The 26,142-nt window shown below is 27.7% G+C and overlaps 1 protein-coding gene across 2 annotated transcripts; it reads left to right on the top strand.

Annotated features, from left to right (window-relative positions):
- Nucleotides 1-11,787: 11,787 nt before the first annotated feature.
- LOC103571462 (synaptic vesicle glycoprotein 2B) lies at nt 11,788-22,495 on the top strand. Of its 2 annotated transcripts, XM_014442653.2 has the most exons (13): nt 11,788-12,275; nt 13,673-13,726; nt 13,825-13,986; nt 14,396-14,558; nt 14,679-14,800; nt 16,482-16,720; nt 17,027-17,190; nt 18,887-19,061; nt 19,231-19,348; nt 21,403-21,562; nt 21,738-21,865; nt 21,989-22,086; nt 22,165-22,495. In XM_014442653.2, exons 1-12 carry the CDS (start codon nt 12,224-12,226, stop codon nt 22,054-22,056), a joined length of 1,605 nt encoding a protein of 534 aa, XP_014298139.1. In that variant the 5' UTR covers nt 11,788-12,223; the 3' UTR covers nt 22,057-22,086; nt 22,165-22,495. The 2 variants fall into 2 exon arrangements, with proteins under 2 accessions (XP_014298139.1, XP_014298138.1); XM_014442652.2 differs by having other exon boundaries at nt 21,989-22,495.
- Nucleotides 22,496-26,142: the final 3,647 nt, after the last annotated feature.

Here is a 26,142-nt window from a genome sequence, read left to right as displayed (position 1 = left end):
TAGAACGGTTTTCTTCGATTATCTTTGATGTGACTTATCCGATCAATTCCGGAATTTGATCAGCTCTGGGACTGAATAAAACGCGTCGATTGCCGCCTCAGCCACCTTAATCGGTCAACTTTTTTGAGAGATATCGTTGGGGGCAGAATGGTAAAGAACGGTTTTTTTTTTTCGAAAAAAAACGGCATACAAAAGTAATTTCGAACTCAAAGAGCTTGAAAATGTATTTACGATAATTTTGTTGAGCTCAAGAAGCTGATTAGATTTCGAAGTCGATCGTTTAAGTCGTTTCTAAGAAATTAACAAAAAACTAAAAAAAAAAAATTTTTTTTTTTTTCGTAATTCGCCCATATTTTCAAGTCTACTTGATCCAACGATCTACAATTTCCAGAAAAGTTGATGGTTAACAAGCGTTTTCGATTGCCACCTTAACCACAAAAATTGGTTTATTAGTTAAAAAATTGTGAAGAGTTTACACACACACACACACACACACACGGGCGCGGACACGGGCACGGGCACGGACATTCTAAAAATAGTCAGAATAGCTTCCTATGACCTCAAAATGTCGACATCTGATAAAAACTCGATTTTCGAAAATCGGGGTGAAAACAATATCTTCATGAATTTTTTGAAAGTCATCGATTTTCTCAACAGAAAGTTAAAAATCGCAGATCTATTATTATTATTATTATTATTATTATTATTATTATTATTATTATTATCATTATTATTATTATTATTATTATTATTATTATTATTATTATTATTATTATTATTATTATTATTATTATTATTATTATTATTATTATTATTATTATTATTATTATTATTATTATTATTATTATTATTATTTCATGTAACGAAGATATTTATCTTTTTTATTTATAAAAACTAACATGAACGTTATTAGTGAAATTTTTACGTTCAAGATTTTTGAACGTATTTGTATCTGATTGTTTTTTTCAGTTTCACTTTTTCCGGGTCCATTTTTCCAATCTATTTTTTCCTAGATCATTTATTATTTACATAAAAAAATTGAATTGATAATTATTTAAAAGATTATTATACGTAGTAATGAAACTCGTGTAAATGACAATAAAAAAAGTATCTAAGTATCAACATCAGATGAAACTTAGAATTTACCCGAATAGCTCTATTCAAAACGACAGCTGCAAGTGCTAGGTTGTAAAGACATGTTGAACCTTGTATTGCATAATAGAGTGAGTGTGGAAGTAATTGTTGAGCAAGTGATTGAGTAAACAACTCCCAGTGTAGTTATGTTTCGTTTCAACTCTTCACCAACGAGTTCTACGTGTATTCACGTACATCAGCTTGAATGATGCTTGTGGTTGAGTTTGTTGCAAATGAGCATGCCGAAGATCCAAAGGAAAATGTATATATACATTTATATAGAACACGATTTCAGTTCAACAGTATCAGCATCAGCAGACATACTATGTACAGCTCTGTGTAGCGGAACAAAATTAACTTTGTATCATTAGCGTTTGATGGTAGGATAGATCTCATATACATTTATACCCTTCTCTGCCTTATTGCTACACTGTCTGTCTGGACAGTAAATTTCCATAAATTGATAGAGTGTCAGCATACTAAAAATAAACACTGCATACAGAACGAAGAATGATTTAATTTTTGTTTACTAAAGTAACGAGCAGTTGAGAGAATGAACTCTAAGATAATATTTATGTTAAATTCAATGGAAAATTCAACAATAATAGAAGAAAATAGATACAATAGTTAATTTTGTATATATGGTACTCGAGACTTTAATAATACTGCAACTGAAATTACGTTGATTATATACAATGATACAATATGGTGGATAGAGTGCAGAGGTATCTTTTTATTTTATGAGCTGTCTCACAAACAATGGCCAAAAGCTAATGCAATCGTTAGCTGCTCACATTATATACCTGAATATATAGGATGCGGTGGACGGATATGTATGTATATATCATATGCTCTAGATCGTATGAGAGTACATGAAAGCACGAAAACGCATTCTTGCCAATTATCTCGACTCTTGCCCACAGGCGTGACTACTCCGACAAAATGAAAACCTATGAGTTTTCTACGATTGTTTCATCTCCAATTGTTCATCAAAGAGATAAATTTTAAAATACGTGCTTCATTGTACAGAGCAGATAAATTTCCCACGGGCTATTCTTTTAATGGCATATTATACTGTGTTCATTAGTTCATATATATATATATATATATTGGGGTGGCGCAAAAAAACCGACTATTTTTTTTCTTTCGAGTCTCTTATAAAAATTTGTTGGTTTACGATGTTTTAAGAAGCCTCTCCAAAAATCAGCTCGATAAAAAATTTTCAAGAGGTCGCTCACGAATTTTGAAAATATCAAAAATGATCGAAATTCGAATTTTTTATTTCAAAATTTTTTCTTTCTCGGGGCAGCAATAGTTTATATTTGTAAAATCATAACTATGCTGAAAATTTGAGCCCAAAATTCAAATATTTAAACGGCGCTCAAAAATTTTGAATGTTTCCGAGTGCTGTCTGTTGGACGTTTTTGAGCGACGTTTAAATATTAAAAATAAAGCTTCTCGATTTTTTCACCATCAATTAGCATGACAATGAATAAAAATATTACCCGAGAAATAAAAATAATAAGTTATTTGCATACTTTTTTATTTTTTAATTCAATTTGTTAGATAGATGCTCAAATTTTTTAGATAGATGATTTACGAGTTTTGGGTACAATATGAAATGTCTGTCAAAAAACGGAAAGTCGTAACGATACCCCTCTTATTATCAATATTAAGGGCTCAAACTTGCACAATAATTTTTTTTTGGTCTTCAGGAATACTATTTTTATAGTATCGAAAGAAAAAAAAAATAGTCGATTTTTTTGCCCCAGTCATATATTTATACATATATATATATATATATATATATATATATATATATATATATATATATATATATATATATATATATATATATATATATATATATATATATATATATATTTATATATATATATATATATATGTGTGGATATAAGCTTATCCGAAAAATTAGAGGAACAAGAAAATTTCATAAATTTCTTAGTGATTTTTGGAAGACTGCATTTTCATAAAAAATATTCGTATCGAAAAAATAAAAAAAGCAAATTGAAGCTTGAAATCTTTAGTTTGAAGATCTTCCAGAAAAATAATTTAGTGAGCCACGGGTTTTGCGGAATCATAAGAAATAGCTCGAGACAACATTTTTTTTTAATTTTTGGTTTTCCTGATTAAGCAACTCAATTCAACCGAATTCAAAATTTTAATTTTGTTATATTCTGTCGAACTCTGCAAAACAGAATTCAACTGAAATGAAAATTTGAATTTGAATTAAACAGAATAAAATCGATTTGAAATTTTAAAATTCGTTTTAATTCAGTTTAATTCGGATTCAGAACCAGAAATTGGAGAATTATTTTCGAATTAATCAGAATTAAACCGAATAAAATTATTTAAGTTCATTTTAATTTTGACAAATTCTGGTTTTCCTCTCGAATTAGACAGAATTCATTTTTAAGTTAGGTATCGAATTAACAGAATTTATCTGAATCAAATGAAATTAAAAATTTAATTCTGTTTAATTCGATCGAATTCAGCTGTTTAATCAGGGTTTGTTTTTTGGGTCTGCGGGGACGGGAAATTTTTTTTTTTTTTTAAATTAACGAATTATCAGGAATCCATATTTTTTAACTAACCACTGGCTACTTTTCATATCTTGTCATTAGCTCGTATTTTTTAGCCAGCGATTACCTATTTATAATTGCACTCTCACTACCTTATGGTTCTAACCTAGCTATTGGATATAAGTTTGAATTAATCCACTGGCTTGTTCTGATTAGTCAGCCATCGGCTAAGATGGTATTACATAGTGAGGTAATGGCTTGCCAACTCTATTAGGCATTGATGAAGTATGATTCAAATCTGTTACAGGCTGGCCAACTATAAGTTTCAATTCTACTCCGGTAGTTTCAATATGTCTTAAAAGAATTTACATATGGATGCAAAATATTAACGCCTTCTATATTATAGTGTATTGTTTGGCAAAGGATGAAACAAAAAGATTTTAGACGAGGGTGAAATTGACTGCCTGAGTTGGTGGCGAAGGTTAAAATCCGACGCTAGATCAACTAGCCAACCAAACTTTTCACAGTGCTTTCTATAAAATATATGTCTCTAGCTTTAAGACTTAAAATTTTACAAAGAATACTGTAAAAAGTCCCACTTACGTTGGATGATCTAGCTTTACTGAATTAGCACCATAATTTTTAATGGAAAATTTTCTTCATGTAGTATTTTGTCATTTTTTGATCACTATTACACTGAGAAAAAAAAAATACTTTTGTTAAGAACATTTACTTGATACAAGAACATATGTTCTTGATAATTTTCAAGAATATATAATTTTGTCTCAAGAATTCGTAGAATTGAAGGAAATAATTTTTATTTAATTCAAGTAAAGCTATTCTTTTGTTTACTCATATTATATAATCAAATTCATATAATAACAAAAATAAATTTGATGCTCTTTTCTCAAGAAATTGATAATTAATAATAATAAAATAAATATTTTGAACGGATTTCTTGAACCAAGAAATTCTTGTTTCGAAAATAGTACTTTTTTTTCTCAGTGTAAAATGTATAAGTTCAGTAAGTTGAAATTACTTCGGAGATGGATTCAATGTGCCGGACTGAACAATCTTCGAAAAAATTATTTAGAAAAGTTATTCAAAAAACTAAAAAAATTAACTTAGAAGTCTTTTTCAATGGGTATACACATATATAAAGATGGAAAGAAAAAGAATAAAAAAATTTATTAACTTTGTCATTTCTACTTTTCTCACTCCTTGATTTTCCTTCTTCTGCACATTCAGCGATTGCTTTAAAATACAAATTGAATTTTTTGTGGTTTCAACATATATATATCTCGTGATAAGAGATGTAGTATAGCATAGAGCGAGTAATTGGCTGGTGGCAAACAGTGAGATCAACGTCCAGAGGCGTGTATATCCAGTACACAAAACTCTAAAGCAATACGATGTTGAACAAGGAGGGAAATAAAGTTTTCGAACTGTATATCCACGCCGTTAACTCAATGGCTAACGAGCAATGGTGCGGGTATCTCAACGAATCAAAACTCCCAATGCTCTCAATGATATGAATCTCAACGGTATAACATATAAAACAAAGAAATTAAATAATAAATAAGATAAAATATAAACAAATCTTTAATAAATATTGAATCAACTCAAGAAAAGTTTGAATAAGATTTTTTTTTCAATCTTAATATTATTTCTTGTGTACTTTGGATTTTCCTGGTTCTCTTGTATACTTAATATTGAAATGGCTCATGCACTTAAAAATAGATGGCTAACAAAGGTTATCAATTGGTGGTGTAGAAATTTTCTACTTGACTTTGGAGAGCATTAACTCAATAAAAACCTAGTTATTCTTCCGTCAACTTTTTCAATTATGGTTAATGTATTCAGAGTAGCTAATATTGTACGTCCACATAAATTCATAAAATTTAAATGTAAAAAATTTCATACCTGATTATTTACTCGGAAAACAATAATTAAATTTATGTAGATTTATAATTTCGAATAGATCTCAGAACATCCCTAAAGATTTCGGCAGATCGTCAATAATTTGAGATTTATGTTAATCTCTAAAGAGATCTAATAATCTTGAATTTTAGGTCTATATTGGTCTCAGAAGATCTATATTGATCAGAGCAAATCTTTAAAAATTTCGCAATAATATTAATAACAAATGAGATCAATTAAGATTTAGACAGATCAACAAGTTATAAAAGTCTATTTTTCTTATTAATGCTACAGAATCGCCGTAGATCTTTGACCGTTTCCGTGAATTTCCCCAAATCTTCTGAAATCTTTTGAAAAACAGCCTCAACTATTTACTTTGATTTTCGTAGATCTGCTAGAAGTAACGTAGATCTAAATGATTTTTTACCGGATAAAATGTTCCGAGAAGAATCCTGGTTAATCAAGATGAGTTTAAAGCCAATCACTACCTTAGTGTTACTAGCTAGCAGATTTAGGTAATAACAAGACATTGGCTAAGATGGCGCTTCATAGTGAGCTCATGGGTGGCTATTTCTAAGAAGTGATGAGGTATGACTCAAATCTGTAAGCTATGGGCTACCCAATTATAAATTTCAATTCTCTTCGAGATTGTCCTCTTTACATAAAGCAATAGTAATTATATCGACATTCATTTTAATATATATGCCCAAATTATTCAAAATTTTACTATTTTAAAATTGCAACTTGAAAAGGCCGTCGTACCCCGGTCTTCTCTATATATGAATATATTTTTGTGCAAGTCTGCCTTTATCAAAATAAAAAGTGTAATTTGTTAAAATTTTAAGCTAAATACTCAATGAAATTATAATATATTTACTTTTAAGCTGAAAAATAAAAAGAAAATATGTGTTTATATGAAGAAGAGTGTTTTTATTTTTCTTAATGTATTTCGGCGTACCATTTAAAAATTCTTCCGTCAACTTATCTTTTGTTTTCTCTCATTTCTACAGTAACCACGGCAGCTTTGATTGTCAGGGCTACAACCCAGTAGCTGTTTGTCGTGTAACTTTCGAAAGCTCTTCTATATAGGTACCCGTGTTACTGTCTCACACACAGCCCGAATGGTCGGTTTAGAGTAAAGTGTAGTATAGATTGAAAGTCTCGTTTGTGACATGTTGAAATGCTGAAAGTACCAGCACAGCAGTATAAGCAGTAAAGTAAGCTTTGAACTGTTGAACTGTATAATACGTACATACAGTTGCTATAGGCCATGTGTCAAACAATTTCGTTTGATTTTGTCTCAGTTCAATGAGTCAGTAAAATTTTTAAAATAAATAATAACTTAATGTTTTACCTCACAGATATTTTAATATCATTTCCGTATTTTTTTTTTTAGAAGATAAAATAGATCAGCAATAATTATTGATATGAATAATAAAATAAAAAATTTTAATCATAAAATTGAATATCATATGTTTAAAATCATAAAGATAATGCTGTTAATCTCTGTTTGATTATTTATTTATTTATTTTTTTATCTCAAAAGTCATTGATTTATTTATTTTCATTGTTATCAATTATCTATTAATCTTTCAGTCGCATTGTCAACGAGACACTTCTAAATGTCGAACTTTTCATTAGTGTCGCTGAGGGATTCCCTCATTCAACACTCGGTATACTTAACTCATATGAACAGAGACACTGAAAAATACGTGACTGAAGGAAGGTTAATGATAGGTTTTAAGTTTTATCCATGAGGTAACTAGACTGGGAAGTTGCGATATACTTAGGTAAACTTAATAGACTTATAAGTAAAGTTTACTTTTTTAATTTAATTTTCTCTCATCTTCGAGTTGTATAATCAACAAACACATCAGTTGCATTAATAACCAGTTAAGTATCTTATTTAGTTCCTGTGTTTTATGATACAAATAATTATAGAGCCATGTATTCCTCTTTGATGGAAAATCTTAAACCATGCCATCAATCGTGGCAAAAGTCATGTTGTAATCCAAGTTGAAAAGAATAACTTGATTTTGACTGCTATAATTCTTGGGTAAATTTTTTCAAAAATTGGACTATTGCAATGGGTCTCATGATGGAATTATCGAAGAATTTTGCCACCATATATTTTATTTTACCTAGTAAAGTCAAAAAATACCATCCACTCGGAAGTTTATATATATAAGGTAAATGTCCCAATACCGGAACGACGAAGGGTATATGACTGATTTTTATCGTTTTAAAAATATTCAAATAAATTATTAACCAAAGTAATTTATTACATCATATAGAATAGACATTTACCAATGCAAACATAATCAAATTAGATCATTTTTCTTAAATTTAATGTAAAAAAAAAATTTTTTTCTATGACACTCAAAAGACCCAATACCGGAACGCTGAAATAGCCTTGTCCCAATACGGGAATTCGGTTGTCCTAATACCGGAACAGTAAATAAAATAAGTTATTTTTTTGCATTTATTCATGGTGAAAATATTAATAATTATTAAATAATATTAATGTAAAACGAGTATGAATGTAGAAGACATAAGAGAACTTTAAAATTATAAATAAATAAGATAAATAATTAAAAAAATAATATTTACAAAAAAAGCACTATTAATTTTTAAATTTTTTGAATTTGCATTTTTTTAAATTTTATATTATTAATTATTTGCTCGATTTATAAATAATTTTAAATTTGTCTGATGTCTGCTATATCACACCCATAATGTAAAATGTATTTAAAATTTTAAAATGATTGAATATTCAATGAAAATAAATATTTTGAACTAAAGAATAGAAACAAAATAAATCATTTGAGGTTATACTAGAAAAATAATTAAAAAAAAAAATGAACACAAAAATTTATTTTTTATGATTTAAATTAGAGGTTATCTATACTTAATCTATTTTTTATAACAATTATACATACTGCATTAAATATTAGGGCTCCAGTAATAATTAATAATGTACTTGATTTAGCCAGTCAATAAAATTCACCGTTAATGTCTATCGATAACATTAATATGATTGGCTGTTCCGGTACTGGGCACGGGTTCATTTTGGTGTACCAATAGACGAACAGTAAAATTAATATAATAATACTATTTTTTTCATATTTTCAATATGTTTTCTTGAATTTTATGTCATTCAAGATGCATATACAAAAAAAAAATTATTGAAAAGTAATTCTATGCATTTTCTATAAGCTTAAGACCATTAACTGATTTCTTAGCAAAACCATTAAGAGACATAAAAAAGTCATGAATCCGAGACTATTGCTCTAATTTACATTTTTTTTTCATATTTTAAATATTTTCTAAAATCTATTTTATATCTTATTTTTTAACGGAAAGATTAAGGTTTCAAATAAAGCAAGTTTTATTTAGTTTCATCGCGTACGAGTTGAAATATAATATAATGATTATTAAATCGTTCCGGTATTGGGTTCCGTTCGGGTATTGGGACATTTACCTTAAGCTTGGATTTGAAGCTTTCCCCAGAGTTAATTAATCTCGCGCCAAACCTCGACCAAGCTTGGGTCTGTCGTTTTTTCTTAATAAGGGCAATCGCCATTTTTTAAATGTTTCATCGTCAAAATCTTTCGAACTAATAGACCGACTTTGGTGTTTGAGGTGGCATTCAACGCAATTTCTTAGTCTCTGAAGCTGAAAATTTTTCGGAAATCATCAACTCAATGTTTTTAATTTTAATCGAAAAAAACACTTTTTTTAAATTTTTTCATTAACAACATCTTCTGAATAAGTTATTCAATTTTGATGATTGAGGTGATAATCGACGCGGCTTATATAGTTTAAGAGCTGAATCGATGTTGGAATCAATTCATAGAACAAGTTAGAAGTTATTTGATAAAAACTTGTTTAAAAATTTTATTTTTCAAATAACTCCGAACAGGCTGTACTCACTATGTTTCATTATTCATAAATAGTAGGAATTAATTAACCGCGTCGATTACCACCCGAATGATCTAAATCGGTCACTCCGTTCAAAAGTTATAAATACGTAGATATTTACGTACCCATATAGTTGAAAACTTGGTTACCGAAAATCGGACCTAAATCAATGATTTCCCTTTATTCAAAAAATTTTTGTATTTTTTAACAGAAAGTTAGCAAAGATCTAGCGAATATGTATTCGCAAAAACCCATAATTTTCTCAACGATCCGATTTTGTCTACCCTTCTCCTATGTATATATTAGACTGGACCAAAAAAATCGACTATTTTTTTTTCACTCCTTTAAAAGTTATTCAAAGTTGAGTCAAAACGACTTAAATAACCTGAATAACTTTCGAAGGAGTGAATTTAGCAAAAAATGTTTAGAAACCTTTTTTGTAGAGCATTAAATTTCCTTCAAAAATATGTATCTTGACTAGAAACAATTATAATATTTCTAATAGTTACAATGATCCAAAATAAAAACAAAAAATTTAAACAACACATCAATAGGGGAGGGTGGGGGAAAGTAGGCCCCTGGGGGCAGAGTGGGCCCCTTAAAATTTTAAAAACTTCAAAAAATATAGGGGCACAGTGGGCCCCTGAAAATTTTCTATACGTCAATAAATTCGGACGGATACTAACTTATTGAAATTTCTTATATAATGAGGGATAAAATAGACCTCCAAAACTGTTCATTAAATATAATTTATCAAGAAAGTTAAAGATAGGGGAGCCTGGGACACGACGGCCCCCTTAAGCCAGTTTATTCTTTTTTGTGGCTTTCAACTATCAAATTCGTTTATTTTCCGCCTATTTCGAAAGAATCAGTCGAAATTTTGCAAAAAATCGAAAAAAATTTTTTTTTCTTGGGCACGACGGCCCCCTTCCCAAAAAATTATAAAAAAAAAAAAAATTGTTTATTTTCTGTCAAGTTATGACCTCTATAATATTTTTATCATACTTGAGGCAAATATGTAATGTGTGGGGTGAAATGGACCTCTCGAAAAAAAATTGAAAACGGAAAACAAAAAAATAAAAAATTTTTTTGTTATAATTTTTTTTTCAAGTGGTCCATTTTGCCCTACATATCACATATTTGCCTACAATATGATAAAAGAATTACAGAGGTCATAACTTGACGGAAAATAAAAAAAATAAATTGTTTACCTAATTTGTGAAGGGGGCCCACTCTGCCCCTAATTTTCGATTTTTCAATTTTAATCGACACAGAATAATGAAGTGAAAATAAGTATCAAGGGTCTAAAAATAAGTAAACGCGATGAAAAAATTAACGATATTATAATTATTTTCCTTAAGGGGCCCACTCTGCCCACCCTCCCCTATTTAAGGCACGGTTACAAGGAAACGGCTCGTTTTACGTCAATTTACTAAGAGAGATTTTTTGTAGGGAATTTAATTTCCTTCAAGAATATACATCGCTAAAATTTTTCAAATAGATGATTTACGAGTTTTGGGTAAAAAATGAAATTTCTGTCAAAAAACGAATAGTCGTAACGATACACCTCTCAATATCAATGTTAAGGGCTCAAATTGGGCAATAATTTTTTTTGGTCATCAGGAATAATATTTTCACAGTATCAAAAGAAAAAAAAAATAGTCGATTTTTTTGGCCCAGTCTCATATATATAGACATTTTATTTATGTCACGATAATGCCTGAGCTGTTTTAATTATAACTCACGCAAGCGCTATATACAATTCAAAGTCACATATATTAAGAATGGTTTAAAAGAATCAACGAAGTATTTCATACTAACATTATCTACAAATTCATATATATATATATATATATTGTAGACATAATCAATTTTCTAGACATTTCCTTATCGGTAAAATATTCTCATGAGAATGTCTGATAATCTGGAATCGCTGCTTTCCAAGGTTGCTAAGAAATCTCGATTTTTCTCTTATTTCCTTAAATGGAATGTCATTTAAATAAAATAGGTACTGAAGAAGCTGCTGCATGTGGTTGAATGAAAAAAAAGTACATAGATATATACAATGATTTTCTTATAAATATGTATATTAATTAATTTTTATCTACAGAATAATATCTCAACTGATTATACTAGTTAATGAAGTATTTTGTAATTTTAATGACTATTAACACGTGTCTAATGATTTAAGAATGTACGATAATAGATAAATGAATTTAAAATAAACATACGTAGCAGCCAATAATATCACATGTTTGAGAGCCAACGAATCAGTTAACCCGTTTTTTTATTAGTGAACGTTCTCTATTATACTCGGGCAAGAAAAGTTTAGTATTTACAATTCTTCAGTTGACTTGTCACCTCGTGAATGAACGCATGTGATTAAGAATTGCTCCATTTAATAGTCATGTTTATCTTAATATAAAATAAAATTCACATGACTTTAATGTGTTTAGTTAATTTTATTTGTGATAATACTGTACAAAATGTATTGTGATGTGTATTATATTTATTAATGCCGAATTCTACCTTTCTTCTTCGCTACTTAGTCATATATAATCATATGACTATTTAATAAAATAAGAACTATAATAAATTACAGTGATTACAGTCAGATTAATACTTAATATCATAATAAAGTCATATCATAATATAAGGCCAAAAGCTATTATATTTAGTGTGAGTTTTAATATCATCAGTGAATCATGGTTAATAAAAATTTACGGTGTTCTGTTAGTACTATACAAGTTAATAATGGTACGAAATGTTTTGTTAATTTTTTAAAATAAAAAATTGTTTTTTTTAATCAGTTCAAATTATATTATAAGCAAAAATTCATTTGCAAAACCAAATAGTTCGAGTGATAGATTTTATAACGTTCTTTGTAATTAATGGACTACAAAAAAATTTTTTTTTAATAATATAAATTTATTAATTGATTAAATTATAAGCTTTGCATGATGTATTAGGTTAGAAAATTTTAAGTACCACGTTTTCTAATGGCCCAAAAATTTATTATTATTCTTAAATATTTTCTTATAACTAGAGCGAGGATTTTTGAATTAATTTGAAAATAATTAAAAACTCGAGGTGTGAAATTTTTTATATTACGGTGAAAATATTGGTCATATTAAAAAAGTTTTCAAACAAAAGTTGTAGGAAATTTAATTTTCTAAAAAAAATATCTCTTATAATTTTTTCTTAGGGCTAATAAGAAAGCCGTTATTTAAAGATTAATATTTTCATAATTATCAAAATTTTGAATCATTCATTATGAATCTTAATTTTTTATATTACGGTGAAAATATTGGTCGTATTAAAAAAGTTTTCAAACAAAAGTTGTAGGAAATTTAATTTTCTAAAAAAAATATCTCTTATAATTTTTTCTTAGGGCTAATAAGAAAGCCGTTATTTAAAGATTAATATTTTCATAATTATCAAAATTTTGAATCATTCATTATGAATCTTAATTTTTTATATTACGGTGAAAATATTGGTCGTATTAAAAAAGTTTTCAAACAAAAGTTGTAGGAAATTTAATTTTCTAAAAAAAATATCTCTTATAATTTTTTCTTAGGGCTAATGAGAAAGCCGTAATTTGAAAATTAAGATTTTTATAATTATCAAAATTTTGAATCATTCATTATGAATCTTAATTTTGGAATTGCGGTGAAAATATTGGTGGTGTAGAAAAATTTTTCAAATAAAAGTTGGTCAAGATTTAATTTTATAAAAAAAATATCTCTTATAATTTTTTCTTAGGGCTAATAAGAAAGCCGTCATTTAAAAATTAATATTTTCATAATTAATAAAATTTTGAATCATTCATTATGAATCTTAATTTTTAAATTACGGTGAAAATATTATTCGTATAAGAAAATCATAAGGAACATTTTTTTAATAAAATTAAATTTCCTACAACTTTTGTTCGAAAACTTTTTTACTATGACGGATACTTTCTCCGTAATGTTAAAAATTTGAACTCATTTCAAAAATAAGGCAAAAATCTTGTCCCTACTTATAACACATTCAAAATTTTTATCGATGCAATTTTTTTTTTTTTAATAAAACAATTATTAATTATAATTATAATTATTATAATAAAACAAGAAAAATTAATTGTTAATCATTATTTTGGTTTATTTATTATTCAGACAATGAAGTTAAGGAACCAAGTGCAGACTTTGAAACAGCTCTGTCAGCGACTGGTAAATAGAATGAAAAAATCTAGTTACACATAATAATAAAAAAAAATCATTTTTATAATAAATTATGTGCACACATTTCAAATGATTTAAACAATTAGGTTTTGGTGCATTCAATATCTTTCTGATGTTGGCATTGATCCCAGTGGGTTGGGCTAACGCATTTGATATGACGTCTTCAGCATTTATCTTGGCTTCAGCAGAATGTGAACTCGAATTAACATTTATTCGTAAAGGGTTACTCTGCAGCGCTGTATATATTGGTACATAAATCTTATATATAAAGTGTATACTCTTGAAATCAATTAACGTAATCAACATCTCATGAATTATACCAAAAAATTGATAAAATTTTAATCTAATAATAATTTTATTACCGAATAATAAATTATTCGGATCCAACAAGATCTAAATAGATCAAATTTTTCTCAAATTTTACGCCATCCATCGATCTACTTCCAATAATGTAGAACTTCTTTGACATGAATTTATTTGAAAATATTTTTTTCTAAGGCCCCAAATTTTTTTTTGAAATTAAAAAGTTTTAATTTTTACATTTTTCTGATTTGCCTTTTTTAGATTTGATTAAAAATAAAAGAAAATTAGATCTACGTAGATCTAGATTATTTTTTCCAAGTAATTAAAAATGATAAAAAAAGAATTTATTTTCAGGAATGATGTTTACCCCATTATTTTGGGGTTTCGTATCAGATCGTTTGCCCAAACGAACATTAATGCTTTTCGGTCTATTGATTGATGCATTGTGTAATATACTTTGCAGTGTCATCGAATCATATTACATTTTTATAATTCTTAAATTCATAACTGGCACTATGTAAGTATCTAATGTTTACCATAAGCAAACAATTATTTTAATGATAACATTCAATTTGCTGAAGCAATTTAAAACATAAATAAATGTTACATTTTATAACAAAGCTAATATTTATTACAGTGTTAGTGGGCCATTTACTCTTCTTACTCCTTATCTCAGTGAATTTCAACCAAATAAATATCGGGCTAAATTAATGACTTGGTCCGGCCTTTTATATAATGCAGGATTTATTATTCCAGCAAGTAAATATATATTTACTACAATTATAATTATATAAAACAATAAATATTCATCTTTCCCATGAAGAAGAATAAAATCTAACGAGATAAGGCCAAATCTGATCAGATGTTGAATTTATTTTGTTAGATCTAGTTTTTGTTTTTTAGTTACGTGCTCACTTCTCCTCAGGTCAAAAATAAAACTGGATTTAGACTTGGTCGTCTTAAATCGTGACTAAGCCTTAATCAAGTTTTATTTCTGATCCGGACGATCTTCGTATATGTATAGATCTGCCCATATATATATATATATATATTAGGTTGCTCCATTTAAAATGAACATTTTTTCTTGTACCGGACACAAGAAAATTTTGTTATTCATGTTAAGAGAAAAATTCCCTGAAAATTTCAGCTCTTAATTTTAATTTCAAGTACTTCCTATCGAGCATCAAAGTTTTCCCATTTAAAAAGCATGTAAATCGAATAACTTCTCTTTAAAATTACTATAACTTAGCCAGGTTTTGAGTTATCGTTTGGAAATCAGTTTTTATTTGTAGAGTAATTGTTGCTTTTTAAAATTTTATAAAACGGATTCGGTCTAACTGGATCCATGTCGATTGTAAATCAGCTCCGAAAGTCAATTTTTCACTTTTTTCATTTATTTTTGTTAATAGTGAAGAAACGGCTCATCTTACAAAAAATATGCATTGGACCAATCTTTTAGGAAATTTTGTCCTCTACAAAATTGTTCATGACACTTATTTTGCTAAAGTCCACTGTTTATGAAATACATGCATTTTAACATTTTGCAGTAAAAAAGATTAGTGCTAAAGTAAGCTTAAAATTTCTTTATTGTAAAATGTTAAAATGCATGTATCTCATAAACAGTGGACTTTAGCAAAATAAGTGTCATGAACAATTTTGTAGAGGGCTGAAATTTTCAGGGAATTTTTCTCTTAACATGAATAACAAAATTTTCTTGTGTCCGGTACAAAAAAAAAATGTTCATTTTAAATGGAGCAACCTAATATATATATATATATAAATATATATAAATATAAATATATATAAATATATATATATATAAATATATATATATATATCTATATATATATATATATATATATATATATATATATATATATTCATATGTATACTCATATCGAAACAGATATGACCATAATTAGTTAGATCTGAAAGGATATTAGGTAATTTGAACAATTGTCAGAAAAAAACGTAGCACATGTAATGAGAACTGACGTGAAATGTTTAAAACTGGTCATGCCTATATTCACTATTTGATGAGATATAATTTCATCTGACCAGATCCGACCATATCTCATCCGATAAAATTATAGTTTTTGTAGGTTTTATTATCAAACATTCATTATTTACACACATTTACTATATGTATATTAAATAGATACGTATAATATCATTCATAAGCATTTCAATAAATGCTAGACATAAAACTGGTTTGCCTCTCGTCGCAACTAGAATTATTTAATTCAATGTCAAGAATTTTTTCGTTGCTTCATTCTCTATCAATATTTATACATTCTAATATATTTTATTATACAAGACTTTCAATTTCAAACAAGCAGTTGTAAGATCTAGAAAATTCTACAATATTAACACTAGGTATATTTATCATAGGTGAGTTGGTACTTGTTTTTTAAATAAATAATATATTTTTTTTTTATAGTATTGGCTTTTAATGTAACGCCACTCCAATGGACATTTATTCTCTTTGATCGAGAATTTACTGCTTGGAGACTTTATTACTTCGCATGCTGTATTCCATCTATCCTCGGCTTTTTGGTACTGAGTTTCCTTCCGGAAACTCCTAAAATGCTTATGGAAAATGGATATCTGCCAAGGGCTTATGATTTACTTAGACGTATTTACATAATCAATAATAGATTGCCTATTGACACTTATCCGGTAAATTTTCATTTGTTTATAAAATTTAATAATTCAATTTTATAATTTATTTATTTATAGATTACTACTCTGTAAACATGAATAAGTGAAATCGGTGTATATTCACTAATTTTAAGTGCAAACCGAACCATTTATTTTAAAAGGTGGTTCGATTGGCACTTAAAATTAGTGAATATTCACCTATTTCACTGATTCATGTTTACATAGTAATAAAATAATTTTTACTTATCAGAGTGAAAGTTGATGTAGAGATAAATTATCGTTAAAATATTGCTAAATTTTTATATTATTAACTCATTTTTTTAGATAAAATCTTTGCAGCAACCTTCAAAAAAACTTAATGAAATAACAGAAGAATCAAAACTTAAAAAAATTCGTGATACTTGGGATAATATAAAAGAATTATTTAAACCACCATATTTGGGACATTTTTTAATAATTAACTTACTACAATTTGGCAGTATGCTTTCGTAAGTATGTTTTCTCATTTGATATTTTAATTCTCAATGGGTAAACTTCCGACATGAGTTTAACAGCCATACGGGGTCTACAGAACCCCGCATCTCTACTTCGTCATAATTAAACTAATCAATTTTTTTAACGAAAAATTTTATAAAGATACTTTTCAAACATTTTTATAAAAGCTACTATCACCTTACATCAAATTTTAATTTTAAGTTATAAAATAGTAGTTCATCTATCGAGTGTGGTCGTGTTTAAAACGCGAGGTGTGAAGATTGGTGCCCGAGCCGAAGGCGAGAGAAACAAAACACGAGCGTCTTAAACTCGATTGCACTAGATGAATACATTAGTTTTTGTGACAGATATTTGAAATTTACTACATTTTGTGCCTATAAATAGCAGGTTATGAATCCGCGTTTATATATTTGGTAAGATTGTTTTAACTATTCGTTAAAAATGAGATAAGTCGGTAAATGTACGAATTAATATGATGATAAATTTTTTCACAAGATGGCGCGTAAAGTTACTTCGATATTTTTTGGTCATTTGCTATCGCACATGTAACCAAAAAATATTTTTTGATCCGTTGATGACGTCACTATTAGAATGATTAGATATCTTTTTTACCAGCTGTATCTTATCTAATATTTTTAGCTGCCTGTTATTGGCAGGGAGTCTAGTATACATGGTGGGGACAACTGAATCGATTGCAGCGTTCGCTGTGAGCACAATTTCGTAGAATCATGCTCTTTTTTTAGATTTTATATATCTCTTACAATGCTTGAGCATGATTTTTTGTAACCATCAGATGTCGCTTTCATCGCGCTCCCTGCCAATAAATGCTAAATGTCGTACATTTTAAGTGTTTGTCACAAAAAATTAATTATGATAATAAAAAAAAACTTTTTGCATAAAATTCCTTGTATTTTCTTGAAGCCAAGAAATTTTCAAATAAAATTTTGTAGCTTTATCATCATAAATAATAAATCAAGAGCAAATTTATTTATTTTAATAAATTAAGCGGAAATTTTTCATTGGAAGTTGAAAAATTATCAAAATAAATTGTGATTGGTTTTCTGTAAATATTAAATTTGTTAAAACATTTTAATAGACATTTTTTTAGTGCATTGAATTTTCTATAAAAAAGGTATTCTATAATTTTTTATAAAACTGATTAGCTATTGAGATGTTTGGAGTTTCAAAGAATGAGAAATAGAAATTTGAAGTTTTACTATTTTAAGTTATATTATTGAGGATATTTTTACTCTGTGTAGAACCAATAAGATGTTCATAACAAAGGCTTCACATATATTTCATATTTTTTTCATGATAGGAATAGCCGTGATAAGCTTGTTAATTTAAAGTATATAATTACATCGATAATCAGAAATTATGTAAACTGAAGTCTTAATGAAAATAATTATTCAACAGAAAGGCGTGGTTTCGATTCCCACACGCGGTTTTTTTTTATCTTTAATAAATCATTATTCATTTTTTATAATAACAACTTAATGCTAATTAATAAAGAAGAACATTATCAGACTCAATGTTTGTTCTCGGAAAAATACGTGCATTTTTTTAAAAATATATCAATCAATAAATTACACAAGTTGATGTATTTAAAAATTTTGAATTAAAAAATAAATGTAAAGATTAAAGAAAATTTTGAAAAATTTAAATATTAAATAATAACTACATCAACAGATTCAACACATTGCGGCTTTGGGTACCGCACATGTTCATCATAATCAACAACTTTGACTACTCTCTGTGGGATCCTGCCCGTGGCAATCCAACGATATGCGAGTACTTGATTCCTGGCGTGATTCCCCCAGGTCTAGCAAACGAGACTTTCTATGCAAATCACACCTGCATTCGGGTAATATGTCGGTACTGTAAATGCAGTTAACATTGAATTCACCATCCCTCATTTGTTCATAAGCATTTTCATATCTTCTATTGTATTGTTCTACATAAATAATATCTGCCGAACTGAATGCATCATTATACGTTATTTCACTACTCAATTGAATTTTATTTAATTTCAGTGGTACATAAATCCAAGCGTATATATCAATTCGAGTATTATTGCTGCTTCCGCCGTTGGATTTTCATTCCTTGCTGGTCTATTTTATACCACCAGATTGCGAAAAAAAACTGTTTTGAGTAAGTTTTGTTATTTATCATTTAAATTATCATTATCATTATCATTATTATTATTATTATTATTATTATTATTATTATTATTATTATTATTATTATTATTATTATTATTATTATTATTATTATTATTATTATTATTATTATTATTATTATTATTATTATTATTATTATTATTATTATTATTATTATTATTATTATTATTATTATTATTATTATTATTATTATTATTATTATTATTATTATTATTATTATCATGTAATTTGAATCGGTATTAATTATACAAAGAGAAAAATTAACGGTAACAATTGGAATAAAATCTCCTCACAGAAATTATGGTAGCCATTGCTATCTATATGGAATTCATTCCTGTACAATATCGGAATAGTTCCTATAAAATTATGGTAATCGTTCCCATACAACTATTAACTTTACCATACTATTATGGTAACCGTTATCATATATTATGGGAATAGTTACCATAATACTATGTTAACGTTTATCATAGTAGTGCAGGAAAATTACCATAATAGTATGGGAACGATTACCATAATATTATATATGGGGGTGGTTACTATGTTGTGTAGGGTTCAATCCCATACACATCTAGTAACAGTTACAATGTGGATATGGGAACTATTTCCATGAGAATTCAACCATAACATCATAGATTGATAATTCATAAGAGTACTAGGGACGGTTACTGTAATTTTCTCTCTGTAAATGTGATTTGAAATATTATTAAGCCAATCAAGTCTACTATTACAGTTTTTATTTTATTGGTAACGTTTCCCTATCCAAAAATTCCCATAGAATCCACTCAAATACGACAAACGCCGCGTAGAAACAAATACAGTCTATATATTAGAGTGTTTCAAAAAATCGACTTTTTTTTTTCTCGAAGAAAATTGAAAAATCGACAGAGTATCTCTTGACAAAGACCCTGTTAAAATATGAGACCTTAATATTAATATTTAAAGGTGGCGATTCACGATATATATATATATATATATATATATATATATATATATATATATCCTATAGGATTCTATGCGATTTTTGTCGCATTTTAGTGGATACTATGGGAATTTTTGGATAGGGTTTGGAGAGTGAATAGCTATTTTCAATACATAGAATTAAACAAGGGTTTGCAGTATGCTTGCATTAGCGCCCTGATTAAACAACTAAGTTCGATCAAATTAAACAGAATTAAATTTTTAATTTTATTTAATTCAGATAAATTCTGTTAATTCGGTACCTAACTTAAAAATGAATTCTGTCTAATTCGGCAGAAAAACCAGAATTTGTCCAAAATGAAACGAATTTAAATAATTCTATTCGGTTTAATTCTGATTAATTCAAAAATAATTCTCCAATTTTTGGTTCTGAATCCGAATTAAACTAAATTAAAATGAATTTGAAATTTTTAAATCGGTTTATTCTGTTTAATTCAAATTCAAATTTTCAATTCAGTTAAATTATGTTTTGCAGAGTTCGACAGAATATAACAGAATTAAAATTTTGAATTCGGTTGAATTCAGTTGTTTAATCAGGGCGACACTGATCTTAGGTTATGTGACATTATCAACGAGTACATTTATCTTTCTTGCACGAATGCGAGATATTGTTAAGACTGAAAAAGAATGGGATTTTCTCTCACTATTTGGCTATGATGAAATCCATGAATTTGCACTAACGCGCATGTGCAGTAATAACTTAACATCATTTGGGGATATTTTGTAGGGGAATCCGAGAAAAAATGAGACATTTCAAAATATATGTCTAGAGCAAAATGAGACTCTAAGCCGTGTTCCGTTTTTCCTCGGTTATAGAATCCATGTTTTCCACGTAAAAATATTTATAATATTTTTGCGTATAGTATAAATTACTTAATAAGTGTACGAAATTAATATAATTTAGTGCGATGATGAAGAAATCTATTTCCAAGATGTTACCTAAAAACTAAAATTATCAAATTCAATCTGATTGGCTTTGAATTATATAACATAATCTGCATAGAATATATTTTTATTATCATAATTATATTTTATTTTGTTTAGTTATTAGTTACTTGATCGCAATATTCAGCAGTTTCGGAACTAATTGGGCACAACTTGTACCTTTAATGTTGACCCTATCAGCATCTATTGTTGTAACGGGCCGAATAACGGCTAACATAGTTATCGCGGCTAATGCCGACGTCATTCCCATACCGTTAAGGTAATACCCTCTACATCGATGCTTTTGATACCTATATAATAACTCATCTTTCCGATCTTTAGATCTTTTGTGTTTGCTTTTGAATTTTAATTACCTATTAAACTTATCTATAATAAATAAGCTTACAATATATATCAAACTCTTAACTCAATAAATAATTCGATATAATATTTAGAACAACGGCTGTCAGTTTTATTACAAATACCGGAAATTTAGCAAGTATTATCGGAAACCTCGTATTTCCAGCTCTTCTTGAATTTGAATGTCTGAGTGCGTTCATGGGAATTGGCGTAATGTTAATACGTAAGTTCGCTAAAGTAATAATTTATTCATATTATATAATTTATTAATGATTACAGAAGTTTTAGCATTAATTACTTAAGTTTGTAATACATTTGAATAATCGATTTCATTATCATTTTTCAGCATGTGTCTTTATGTCACTTTTTACGCTACGATCAGAGGGAAAAAAAATAACAATAACACCTCCTTAAAGTAACACCTTAATATATGTAATATACAATGTACAAATGCATAAATAGTTAAAAATATCACATCAAGATCAGAACGAAAATTTAATTGGATCATATTTATATATTTAGCTATGATCAACAGACAGAAAAACAGTATTACTCTTTGATGAAGTTGACTTTTAAAGTGATAGACCATCAGGATGAAAATTATTCAGGATGATGATGATGATAATAATGATGGACTTATCAATATCTCAAATAATTATTAAACTTCCGTTGATGATTTGCGTCACTGATTAGAATAATTGATATCGATATACTCAAGTATACGCTTTACTTTACATAAGTTTGAAGTTTAACTTTGTACTTAAATAATAAACATCATAAAAGTTAATTATTATTAATGTAAAGAAAAAATGATTGAAAAGAAAAAAAAATGAATTCATGACAAAGTGTGATTATAAATATATCGTTTATTTTAACTTACATATAAAATATTCTTCATACAATTGTGATAGTTAAAATTAGAATAATAAATTTTTTTCTATTTTACTTACTATACCTTTTAAATAATTTATTTTTATTTAATTCTTTTGTACATACATTACCATACTTTAATATAAATATGCATATATTGATAAGGGATTTAATGAAGGGATCGACTGATAATGGCTGAAGGTGCGTGATACTCTCTATCGCGATATTACGATCAAATTTCCCGGGTCACAAGGTAAATTGGGATATTACACGTTGTTTACAACGCGGTAGTTAATTAGCTCGAGGCAGACATCCGGTTGTTTGCCACGCGAGCAACTTTTGGAATATCGTTCACTCAGTTACGCAGTAACGTACTTTGTATAGGATATGTTATATACAATATATATATATATATATATATAGGTTAATACATATGGACATATATATGTATGAATGTACGTAGTAGTTTAATCAAACTTGGCCATAGATGTTGTATGCAGTATACAGTTACAAATCACTCACTTCGATATCTCAAAAGTTAATATAAAGTTAACTGCAAGTGTGACTTTTCTGAACGAATATATAAACATCGAAGGTTTGACGGCAACTTACTAACTCACTTCCCACCTCATCGTGTTATAATGAGTTTTTAAGGACAATGTATAATAAGTAAACACGTCATTACGTTATAAATTAAATTTGCTGTGCTATAATTTAGCTTGGTTTGTCGATATATTTTCCATATTTAGATATTTGTAAGCATTAAGTATGTTATAAATTAGTTCATGTATTTTAACTTAAGGTTTTTTTAAAAGTAATTAAATTTTAAACAATTTTATTATAATTATTACGAAAATACAATTACGTTAAATTAAAAAGTTTATATATAGTTTTAGAAGGATATTACGAACCACTAAACTGTACCGCGATGAAAATTTACACCAACTAAAAACATATACAGAGTAGTTTGTAACTATCTGCAATAGATTATGAGGCTTTTACTTCAACTATCTGAAATATGTTCAGACACTTTTCAGATCCTTTTTAGCTGAGTGTTGAATCCTTTCAATTGACAGTACACTGCTATGAGAAGAGAAAATTTCTATTCATACACGAGGAATTCAAGGAAGCGTAAACAAGGCGTTAAATTAAATAAAGTTAAAAAAAAATTTGTGTATACAAAAATAAATTAATTATACGAATTGAATTTTTCATAGTTTTTGTCTAAAAAAAAAAATTGTGCAAATTACGTGTAAAGTATTTTTATCAATGGCATGTAATTATTTAGAGAGTAAATGTATGATTTACAGAATTACGTTAAAATTGAATTTAAAAAATTTTTTTATCTCTTCTTACTTGTTTGCCTTTGGTAAGCATACTCATCTGAAAATAACATATATGGTCAAAATATATATATAAATATATGATAGATATCAGAAAATATATGTGGCCAATTTAACTAGATTTTTTTTTATATTTTTTTTTTATATTAAAAAACATAATATTCATCATATACGAGTTTGTATATGTTTAGTATATATAAAATATAAATGTCAATTATAAACAAAAAAAATATATATTTTTATCATATATGAAAATATATATTCTTGTCATATATGAAAACTATATTTTTATCATGCATAAAAATATAAATTTTTATCATATACGAAAAATATACTCTGATCATATATAAAAACATATATTTATATTATACATGAAAAAACAAGTTTCTTATTCGTATGACCAACTCCAATTAAATTAGATCTAAATTTGAATACACTCTTTAAATTGCAACTAAAATTATAAAAATTAGTTCATTTGTAGTGAATGTATGATATACTCATACACATACACCAAATAAAATATATGCTTAAATATAACGATGAAAATATATGGAGCCATATATAACATAAATTATATGCTACCATGTATCTCATTTCATATAAAAATTTTATATTCTTTGAATATAAAAGGAAATATAAATAATATAAGCTTAATATAAAAAACATGTAAGTTACATATATTTGCTACTGTATATAATTTTATATTAAATCGGCTAAAATCGCTATATGATTTTTTATAATGTACGATATAATATATCATATATTTTTTTGTTGCAAATATATATGATTTTATATATTCTAACCAAATATTGTTTTTTCAAACGGGTAGAAGTGATAAAAAATTCAAAGTTTTTTCTAGTTCACATATTGGTACCAGTCCAATATATTTATTCCGCCCGTCCCGCCCTTATTTAATTGAAAAAATTTTAAGGTACAAATAAATAAGGTCACATTGTTGCAATGTACTAGTTCTACTAGATTAATGCTTATAACAAATATGCAAAGTTATGCAATTTGATATTAAACATCTAGCAGCCTCAAAGAATCCATTAAATAGCAGGTACATAAAAATGCAAATAAGATCATCTAAAAACATGGTTGCACAAAGCATGCGACAATATTGAAAGTACAAAGAAATCGTTTTTTTTTTTTTTTTTTTTACTCGTACTACTGTCTGCAATTATGTATTAAACAACTTCATGGTACTTACTACTTTGGTTTATTTTTATAAAGATATTAATACCACTCATTCGCAAGCTGTTGAATTTATTTATTTATAAATAAAAAATATATAATGCGCTTCTACTCCTTGCTTTCACATTAATTTAAGTACACTCAAGTATCTAGAGAGTACTTTGTTCGCAAAAGTACCATTAAAGAACATTACCTTCTAATAGTTTTATATTTTAATTCTTTTTCTTTCTATTGAAAAATATAAAAATACATAATATAGGTCTCGGGAGATCCCATTTCAGTGGAGTTTTATGTTTCAAGTAGTATTTTACAAAATGAGTCATCTGTAGTAATTCTCTTCAAGCTCTTATGGTTTTTCCGTCGATAAGGCTGTGAGTTACCAGTGAATAGTAACTGCAGTGAGAATAAAATTCATTTTTCGATAATGTACTTACTGTTGGTAAGTGTAAATGTTAAGTACCCTCCCTGATAACACGAGTCCATCGTGAAAAAGTTGGTCATTCATTTAGTTTCCGACCAACTTGACGACAAGTTATCGACAACTTCAGCTTTTGCAACCTTTGGCTACAAATTACTGCCAACTTTCTCAAAAAGTTGGCGCCAGTATGGAGCCGCAACTGGAATGCAAGTTTCTGAGAAAATTGAAAGGAAACTTACCATCAACTTATGATTGCCAACTTTTGCCACCAAGTTTCTCAGAAAGTGACCGTCAACTTGTTGGATTTACAACTTTTGCCACCAACTTTCTCAGAAAATGTCTATCAACTGTTGGCAGCCAACTTGGTGTCCAGTTGCAGCTACAAGTTTCTCGTCAGTTTCTCGCCAACTTGGCTATCAGGGAAATTGAAGGCAACTTTCCATCAACTACCCTGATAGCCAGACCTTGCTCTGCAAGTTCTGCAACGCAACACTTTCGGCTAACTTAACGAGAAAGTTTCTGGCAAATCTTGGCTGGATAATACTTTCCTTTAAATTGGCTTCAGAATACGGCGGTAGCTTGAATGTAACTTGACAGAAAAACTTGCCGTCAATTTGAAGTGAAACTTTCAATCAACTGAACGTCATTGTGTGACATTACCACTTGTAGTCAAAT

Source organism: Microplitis demolitor, chromosome 7, assembly GCF_026212275.2.
Source record: "Microplitis demolitor isolate Queensland-Clemson2020A chromosome 7, iyMicDemo2.1a, whole genome shotgun sequence".
NCBI lineage: Eukaryota > Metazoa > Arthropoda > Insecta > Hymenoptera > Braconidae > Microplitis > Microplitis demolitor.
Note: the sequence above shows the minus strand (reverse complement) of the source record. Positions and strands in the feature narration are given on the sequence as shown.